This window comes from Crocodylus siamensis, chromosome 8 (assembly GCF_052110815.1).
Source record: "Crocodylus siamensis isolate JL-2025a chromosome 8, ASM5211081v1, whole genome shotgun sequence".
Lineage (NCBI taxonomy): Eukaryota > Metazoa > Chordata > Crocodylia > Crocodylidae > Crocodylus > Crocodylus siamensis.
In genome coordinates this window covers 5,222,501-5,231,929 of record NC_143402.1, presented here as the reverse complement: position 1 = coordinate 5,231,929, position 9,429 = coordinate 5,222,501, and the positions used below count along the sequence as shown (strand labels likewise).

Below are 9,429 nucleotides of genomic sequence, written 5' to 3'. Positions count from 1 at the left end.
GGACTGAACTTGGTGCCTTTTCTAGAAGCAAGGGTAAGAGGATCAGTTGCCATTGTTCTTGTCTTGCTTTGCAAGGCTGTATTTTTGCCATGGCTCTAGAGTTTTAGCAGAGGAATTTCACATGGCGTCTACTAGCTTTGCCCTTTTGTAAGCGCTTTGCATGGACTGATATTTTCGGCTAACGCAACCAACCTCTTCCAAGTGGCTCTGCCCCCTGTTCTAGAACAAAACTGTGAGAACATCGGTTCTGGCTTCATTGTGACATCGTGTGACCTGGCGGAAACCCAGGATAGGATTTCTGCAGTGACACTGAGCAATAGAAACATCGCTCGCTGTGTCCCTGCTTCCCCTCCTTGCTCTTCATGCCCCAAAGGAGCTGACAGGTTGAAGCCATGGCCCTCCTCACAAAACACTTCTGGTTCACTTTTTCAGCGCTTTCTGCAGAATTGTCACTGCGGTCCACCCCAGTTCATTCAGGTGAGCTCAGACTTCCCTTGACCTCGGCCAGATTCAGACACATCCTTGGAGAAAAGGTGCATCGGTACCTATTGAGCACGGGAGTTAGGGATACCGCTTCTGAATCCGAACTTTAAACCCTGGAGGCTGCAAGTAAGAAAGCAACAGTGGGGAAAAAAACTCTGCTCATACCAGTTCATCTGCCTTTCAAGTTGCCCCTGTGCGATACAGGAGATTGGGCAAGATGGACCTGTGGTCTGACCCAGTAAATGGCAATTCTTATCTTCCTAGTGAAACCACTGGCAGCAAGTGTGTACTAATACTTCAGGCTGTGGCTGCCGTTCGCACTATTGTTGGTGATTTCCACGGCGGTAGCACCACGGGGGCAGGATATTCTAGGCTGTGCAAGGCTTCGTTGGTCATGCCAAACTCATCTCGGGTGTTTCCAAAAATATTTTGTAGCTCCTGTGAAAGCTCCTGATGTGCTTCAGAAGAGCATGCCACCTTCCCTGGAAACTGGCCTGGGACTGCCACACATGGCTGTTGGTCACTTCCTAGGCTATCCAGGTACCTCGTGGTTCATAGCAGAGAGAGCTTGTGCCCCGCGGCACCAGAGTTGGAGGCAGTGGGGCGAGCAGAGCTGAGCCAGGAGGCTGCCAAGAAGAGAAGTGCGGCCATTGCCAACATCCGGTTTAACACGCAGCTGCTGCAGATTTATATGCCGAGTAATGATGCAAGGCCTCAGCTTAACTTTGCTGCTGGTGGCAATCATGTAGATATACATTCCCGTGCTATCGCCCACAGGGAGGGAGGGCAAGGTGATGAGGGGCAGCCAGAGCCTCAGGTCCCTCTGCCTTCATTTCGGTGATCCCCTTTATTCAGCAACCCCACCACCACCCATAACACTACTGGCATTATGTTCTAGAGATGCCTCTGTCATGCATTTGGTTCCTGCTCCAGATCTATGCAGGTAATATCATTAGGGCAGGAGCTGATGGGAAGGGCTGTTTCTATGCACAGTCCCAGCATGTAACAGCTTGTATTCAAGGCTGTTGTTCACATCCCTGGGAAAGCTGAACATCCCCCTTCCACCCCGCTCCCAGTTCACACCAGCGCTGCTCCCGGGACTGCAGGAGCAGCAGTCGGAGAAGTGCCCTTAGCTTTCCCCAAAGTGACAGCACAGATTGAAACATGGTCCGGGGTCCAAGCATAGTGCATTCAACCTCAGAGATGCATGTGGGGGCTTTGGGGGCTTTTCTGAAAACCCTGGAAGTCACAAGATTGGGCCACAGATTGGCCACCCCAGATCTGTGCCATGTGACACTCTTTAACAACCAGGGGTTTTTTTAATTTTAGGACATGCAAGCAGTGACAGCCTCCGGAGTGATACCAACCTCGTTCATAGCTTACAGCCACATCCTTTGTTCAAGAGAGCAAGCAACTGGAATAAAGGTTCATGATTTTTTGGGGCTATTTTTCATAAAAATGATTAAGTTGTTTTCTTCAAATGAGCTTTCGGTGATTCTGGCACCCAGTCAATCCCAGATAAACTAGCCTTAAGAAAAGCAAGGCAGCTGTCACCTGTTGGAGGGTAAGGACTGAAAGGCAGTTACGTATCTTGCTGACTTTAGCAGCTGCTTCCATTGTAGAAAAGGAAATTGGAGAGAGGATATTTAGATGATCTTGGATGTTTTGAACATTAAATGCACTGAGCCTTTTAACAAGTGATCAATATTTCAAGACCTAGCTTTGAAACAACCCATATGGGTCTTCATTCAGAATTACCAGCCATAATGCTGAGACCATCAGGATAGCCTGTAGAAACCTATTTACTAAAATCTGAGTGGGAGAAAAACTTGAAGAGAAGGGCTGACTTCCACAAAAAAAAAAATGTCAATACCTGGAATTTGGTTCAATACATTACGTGAACAAAATTCACTCTGATATTCATGTATAACTGATGTGGTCCAAATAATACCCCATCTTTCCTCCCCTTCCAACAATCCTTGGGCTGTAGGGGCAGTGTTGAACTGGCTCCACTTGCCCCAGCCTCAAATAATACTTGGACAGTCTCGGGCTTTCCTAATTTATGGAAGTTGGCATTACTTCCCAAGGAACTTTTTAGCAGCTGAGAATTGCAACAGGCCCGTGGCTCAGATCAGGATTTAATCCAGGTCTCATAAGCCATGGGGTTGGGCTGGCTTGAAGGAAATACTCAGTCTAGCAAACGGGCCAGGTTTCTGGGCCCTCTGTGCTCCCCGAAAAACCTGAAAGGGCTGGAAGGGAAGAAAGTTTTGGGTGTGACATCTCTGAATCCCTTCGGCGGTTGAGCAAGGGCTGCATATCCTAACCTGTAAGTATCTACGGTTGTTACACCCCAGATTTTTCTACCAGTGTAGCTGCTCTGAACATGTATTGCAATAATGGTCTTCCTGCTGCTGGGCTCCTCATAGTGCTATCATCTCCTCTAGCAGTGGAAATCTCTCTAGCACATACAGGACCTGCAAAAAATATGTAAATGAACATATTTTTACTGTATTTGCAATACTGTGTTACCTGTGAGTTTAGGTTACCTTTTTACTGTTTGACGGGAAAAATATGCAGCAAAACTTTTTCATAGTAAAAGCCTTTCTTCTGTGCTTATGAAGTAACTAGCCCAGTGGGGTTTTGGTCCATGATTGGCTCCATAATACAAATAATAATTAACAAATATGCTAATAAAAGGTGATTGTTTATACCTATTTATAGTATGGTGAGAGTTGTTCTTCTAGCCAGAGAAAAATAATTGTTCTTCTAGCCAAAGAAAGCACATTTAAAGTCTCTTCCTTCAAAACCTATTTAAGCGTATTCCAGCTGAGGTCCACATGTTCTCAGCTTTTGAAAAGCAGAATATTTAATAATTTCTGTGTGCTCACCTATAAAGTTGTAGTATGTCCTTGAAATGCCAGCCAAAGAAACAAATGGTTTATACTGAGAACTGGAAGCTTTGGAATTGCCTCTTCTTATTCAAGAACATCACATTTGCAATGACAAAAAAGATGGGGAGGGGGAAAAAAGCCTTCATAAGAAAGTAGAAAGGAGAGTATCCTTCCTTTGGGCTTCATGTCCTCTCCCTTCAATCCCTACAATAGACTAAGCTAAGGGATGCCATCCAGTTAGCCCCGAAAGGGAGCATGCCACTGTTGCCCACTCTCCCCATTTCATCATGGTCTTGGAGATGCTCTTAGACTTCTGCTGCTGGTGGCATGGGAAATCGAGCTTTAATGAAAATGTATCCCCAACAGTTGCAAACACAGAGGGCCTATGCAAGAGCCCAAAATATTTTTCTTTTTTAAAGTTTTTGGGGGGGTTTGGAGCCATAGTTGAGATTCCTGAACATCTGGGGTTGGCAGCTCTTCCAGCATGCAGCCGATGTCACTGTTCAAGTGTTAGAAATACATGCAAATCATTCTCAAAAATGATAATGCTATAAAAGCGGGTTATATATAAGCGCCGTGTTTAATTGGGGAGAGCTCAATGTGACCAAATGGCCTGGCATCCCCAAGGAGTTCCTGTCTTGTTCTTTCAGTTCATGATGTATTTTCTTTATGTGACATAGTGATCCCAAATCGGCCAGCCTTAGCCAAGATTGTTGTTCTCGGTTCAGTGTGCATCATTCTCGCCCTGCTGATTGGACTGGGCCTCTGGTGCTTCTATTTGTAAGTATTGCAAGAAGTGTTTTAGCCCGATCAACTTGGGATTAGGGCATTTGGACAAGGAGCAGGAGGCCCAAATTCACCTGGCAGCTGTGTGGCTCACTACAGTGGAGGAGCCCTGGGTCCTTGCTCCCGCTGCGGCAGAAATTGCCCCTGGTCCTGTTTCTCCAGTGAATACAAGGCGCGGCGGGCGTTGATAATCCTAGGGCAGTTGTAGGCCCAGTTCAGAAATTCCCTCTGCTACACAGCACCAGATTTCCTACTGCTCAACACCCACGGCTGTCACTATATCTTCAAACGGACCCCAGGTCCCCGAGGTATAGCCAACGCACCGAGCTTTTTGTAATCTAGCCACTTCTGATGCGTAAAGCAGAGAAGTGCTGTTTTATAATGAGTTCACGTGTGCGGGAAACCCACTGCACTTCAGCACCTACCGTGCAAATTCTTTTCTGCTGTACTCTATTACTTACATCAGGCTCAAGAAAGACCAGGACCTTTCTGTTAATTGTAGCTCAGTAGTCTTGGTGCTATTTGTGGATTTGCACAGCAGAAATGTGTTTCTTGTTTCCCGGTAGCATCCAGATGAGGAAGATCAGCGCATTGACCTTTGGGGTTGGAGCCCTTGCTAAGAAGCTTCCATTTCTTAAACAAGCCCAAGGGGCTCAGCCTTGGAGCTGGGGTGCAGGAAGTGATGTGCATGGAAGGGTAATTGGGAAGATCAAAAAGTTTGGCTCTGCAGGTATGATTTTTCTTTCCTTCCTTTCAGTAAACTTGCAGCCTGCCCAATTGATAGGCCTCTATAAGATGTGGGTTTCCTAATGGTTGAAAACCAATGCTGCTCTTCTTCTGCAAGACAGACCCTTTTGACAGGGGTATGCCAGGTAAACCTCCGTGGATTTAGCAATCGGAGGCTGTGTCAAGGCTGCTGAGTCCACAAGCCACATGGTAGTGCTGTCAAGCATCTTTGTTCCTGTGAGTTTTTATCCTCAGAAGGAAAGCCACCCCATGGTACAAAACCTGTATCAGCATCATTGTTTGCACGATTGACAGCTAAAAGCCTGAAGAGTTTTTTCCATACCATAGGCAGACAAGGCTCTTTGGGTAAATGTGATACCTTTTCTTCATAGTTTCTAGGGTCAGAAGGGACCTGAGTAGATCATCGAGTCCGACCCCCTGCCACGGCGGGAAAGAGTACCGGGGTCAAATGATCCCAGCAAGGTGTACATCTAGCCTCCTCTTTTCTTAGTATTAACTGTATAATATTAATAAAAGGTATCACATTTACCCCAAGAAACTTGTCTGCCTATGTCCTTCGACCAACACCGCTACAACCAACACCTCCCTTACACCGTGGCCATCAATGCGGCATCTTTTTTTCAGTTCTTGATGGGGCAAAGCATTTAACCATGTATTTAAGCAAATGAGTGGTTTCTGAAGGTGCCAGGGTGTGTGTTAAAGGACCATGCTGAACCATGCTCAGTCAAAACTACCATGCAGATTGGCAAGAGTTGGTGTCCATGAAGGTTTGGTGGGGGGGGGTTGGATTTCTGTATTCATTTTAAACTTATTTTAAGTGGTTGAGTATCCGTGGCTGCATCACGTATTGCCCTAGGCTTCAGAAACTGGAACTGTTTGACCCACACCCTGCTGACTTGGTGGCAAGCAGGCCACATGAGTACACATTGGCACAAAATGCCTGGGTGTCGAATCCTTTTTAGTGCTCAAGCCATGTGACGGTCAGCACCACCTTTAGTGCTTGCGATGCTGCAAGGAGGTTTCTCTCTAGCCTGGTTCTCCTGCTTATATTGCCACCCCTTACTGTGGGCAATGAGTGGAGATGTCCAATAGATGGAGATAGTGAACTTTCTGGTGTCTTGGGTAGTTTTCAGTTTGGGAACTAAAACTCTCTTTGGAGCAGATTTTTTGAAGTGCTGGGTGCCAGTGTCACGAGTGCCCTTGCTATTTTGGAAAGGCATCTGCCCTCAGGGAAGGATAGTGGGAAAATGAGGACAGCTGTCTTAAGAACATTAGTGATTAAATTAGGAAGAGGAAAAAAGGCAAACGTCATTCCAGGAGTAAAACAGCGAGCATGGGGGTTTATCCTAGAGCCAAGTTTGCCTCAAAAAGACATTACCAGATCTCAGTAGTGAATTTCCCTTTCTTTTCAATGGATTTCATTTGCGCATCAGGGAAAAACCAGGAAGAATTTAAAGTACGGGGCTTCAATGCTGAGCTGCAGACCCCTACCCTAGTTAGGCACCTACCCCTGGCTCTAAATCTTCAGTAAAGCCCCATGCAGACAGTCTCTTTCCTGCATCCACTACGTCAGCGGTTCCCAGCCCGTGGTGCGGGGATCACCAGTGGTACGCAGACGACCCGTCAGTGGTATGCGTTAACCGATTTATTATAATTACTTTCTATGCAAAAACTTGCTGGTGGTACTTAAGGTTGTATAGTTTTAAACTGGTGGTGCACAATCTGTCAGAGTTTGGGAGCGACTGCATTATGTATCATCAGATAATTAACCCATGAAACAATTCACCTGTGTTGCCAGCTTCATAGCCTTCCTTCCTCCCCACTCCTTCCCTAGTTGCCCAAATGTCTGGAGCCCGGACTGACTGCTGAGCTCCTAGAAGTGGGGACAATTCAACTCCGCTCCTCTTTTCTTGCTTAATGCATTTCTTCAAATCTTAACCACTGAACTATCATATTATAGCTTTGAAACACAGAAGGAAGAAAAAGAGATCTTCAAGTGGAGAGAAAGAAGAGAGGCCACATAAGAAGAGGAAGGTAAATGTGGAAAAGAAAGAGAAGCTGCCTAAAGAGAGTCAGGCAAAGGTGGAAAAGGAAAAACCACTTGAGGAAGTGAAGGAGAATGGGGAAGAGCATCCTAAAGACAGGAAGGCAAAGGTAGAAAAGAAGCAGAAACCACGTAAGAAAAGGAAGGAAAATGGAGAAGAGCTGCCTAAAGAGAGGAAGGTAAAGGTGGAAAAGAAGAAGAAACCACTTAAGAAAAGGAAGGAAAAAGGGGAAGAGCTGGCTACAGAGCACCTGCCTAAAGAGAGCAAGAAGAAGGTGGTAAAGACAGTAAGAGTAGCAAGGAAGCAAGGAAAACGAAAGAAATTGGAAAAAATGAAGGCGGCAAGGCCCAAGCAACCCAGAAAGAGGAAATCCAGTCGGAGGAAACAGAGATGAATCATGCTGGCAGTTATGACATTAAACTAAATGGAAAACTGTGGGGACTAATACACAGAAGGAAGGATCTTATAACCAATCTTAGTGTTGCCCCGTTGCATTGCAGACCAAGGCTGGCACATGATCCAGTAGCAGCACCGGGTAGGCAGCAGGTGCGAAGCCTGCATGTTTCTTCTTTCTCTTCTCCCTGGTGAATACGTTGTGCTGCTGGGTAAGGTGCAAATGCCCTAATAAACTGAGAAAGCAGAGGGAGAAATAGTGATTCCTTGTATGTTTTGTAATAATAACAAGTGGTACTGAGCAGGGACCCATTGTGCGCCAGTGGGCAAGCACATGAGAGACAGAGTCCACCCCAGAAATACAGGCAGAGAAATGCAAAAGAGAGCAGAGAGGAAAAAAGGTCCAGTGGTTAGAGCAATAGCTGAGACCTTCCTTTTAAGCCTATACTTCTCCACAAATTTCCTGAGTGACTTGGGACAAGTCACTTCCATTGCCTATGTGTACAATCCACATGGGACACTGCAAAAAAAAAAATATATATATATTGTAGATCATGAGGCACTCAGATCTTATGGTAATGGGAGGTCATAACTACCATTGATAAACTACCATTGATTAATCAGCTTGCAGAAATAGCAAGCTGATTGTCTTCTGCATGATAAGCCAGCTACCTAGCCAGGTGTTTTGCAGGCATTATGACAGAGAAGGCTGTGAAAGAGGAAGATATAGTAACTTTCAGGGAGCTCATGCCACCTGGGTGGAAATCACAAAGGACCTTGCTAGAAAATGTCTGTAGGTGGCCAGTGAACATTGCTGGAAGGTAGAGTTGATCTGCGCCTTTATAAACTAACTAAATAAGATATATACAGAGAGAGAGAGAGAGAGAGCACTTGCTTTCATGAACCTAATTGCAGTGCATCAGATGCTGTGAAAGCACTTGCAAAAAGCAGAGTATAAGGAGAGGGAAATCAGAATATACAAGGGGGGGAGAGATGGGGGAACGGAGCAGTGCTAGGAGGGAAAAGCAAAGGACAAGTAAACCCACAGAAGCAAAGGCAGGAGTCACAAAAGATAACCCAAGTAATGAGATAAAAAGCCACAGCCCCATGTTTAAACCACACTTAGCACAGTCCAGTTTGTGGATGATTTCTTGCTCCACGTTTCCCGTTCGCTGCTGTCACTGGCAGAGTCAGTGAGGTTGCATGGGAAGGGGAGGAGCAGCGGTGGGTTAATGCCAGAAAGTGAAAGGAGCTGGGGTGGGGGGGTGCTGGTTTTAACACCAAACATCTAGGTGGCCCCACTATCACCACCCTGGCCTCGACTGCCATCCTGGAAGGCCCCTCCAAATTGGTGCCTGGGACTGATTATGCTATTGCCTAGAATTGCAGAAGTATAGGGATCAGGGCGACTTTAAGAGGTCATGTAGCCCAAACCCTCTGCTCAGAGTAACATTATCCCTGTCTCAGCCGCCTCAGACAGATGTTTGGGGTAAGAGAAGTCTCTCCGCTATATGCTGTAAAGGAAGGTCCAAAAGCCTGTAAGAAATACAATTACTTTTAGAGTCAGTTCTTCAGCGCCCAATTTAATGTGGAGCAGTGATGCTCAATCTTTTGGCCGCAGGGTCAGACAGACTGAATTGGACCTCGAGCACCAGAATTGGGCCCTGGGGCCCTGCATCACCCCCACCTGGCCCCAGATGCCAGGATCAGGCCTTGCACCATCCTGCCTAGTGGCAGGGCCACAGGACACGGATCTGTGAGAGGCCCCACAGGGCATCGGGGCCAGGTCCAGCCCAGGCGCTGCAGGCTGAGCACCCCTGATTTAGAGGATGGACACAGCTGGGGAAGATAAATCTGATGCCTTTCTTGCAGTAATGCTCTAGGACTTTAAATTAGATCTGACTGGTGGTGTAGGTGATCCCCCGAGGTTTCTTCTTGACCAAAGTCATTATTCTATAACAAGAAAGTGACCCCTTGAAGGATTTTGCTCTAATGTTGAACTGCTTTACAATTGTAGGATTGCTAGGATTTGTATTTTTTTAAAAATACCGTCATTTTAACAAATAGGGTCTTTATTTTTAGCT

The 9,429-nt window shown here is 46.2% G+C and overlaps 1 protein-coding gene across 1 annotated transcript; it reads left to right on the top strand.

Moving 5' to 3' along the window:
- The first annotated feature begins 392 nt into the window (after positions 1-392).
- LOC149858032 (uncharacterized) lies at positions 393-7,346 on the top strand. The gene is made up of 6 exons (XM_090060024.1): positions 393-477; positions 919-1,023; positions 1,813-1,908; positions 4,055-4,154; positions 4,727-4,890; positions 6,868-7,346. The coding sequence occupies exons 1-6, from the start codon at positions 393-395 to the stop codon at positions 7,344-7,346; spliced, it is 1,029 nt and encodes a 342-aa protein (XP_089916150.1).
- Positions 7,347-9,429: the final 2,083 nt, after the last annotated feature.

Bases quoted from the DNA above. Each gene is read 5' to 3' on its own strand.
- LOC149858032 (XM_090060024.1), top strand. From the start codon at position 393: ATGGCCCTCCTCACAAAACACTTCTGGTTCACTTTTTCAGCGCTTTCT. The intron at 478-918 runs GTGAGCTCAGAC...AATATTTTGTAG, and splicing joins GTCCACCCCAGTTCATTCAG to CTCCTGTGAAAGCTCCTGAT. The intron at 4,155-4,726 runs GTAAGTATTGCA...GTTTCCCGGTAG, and splicing joins GGCCTCTGGTGCTTCTATTT to CATCCAGATGAGGAAGATCA.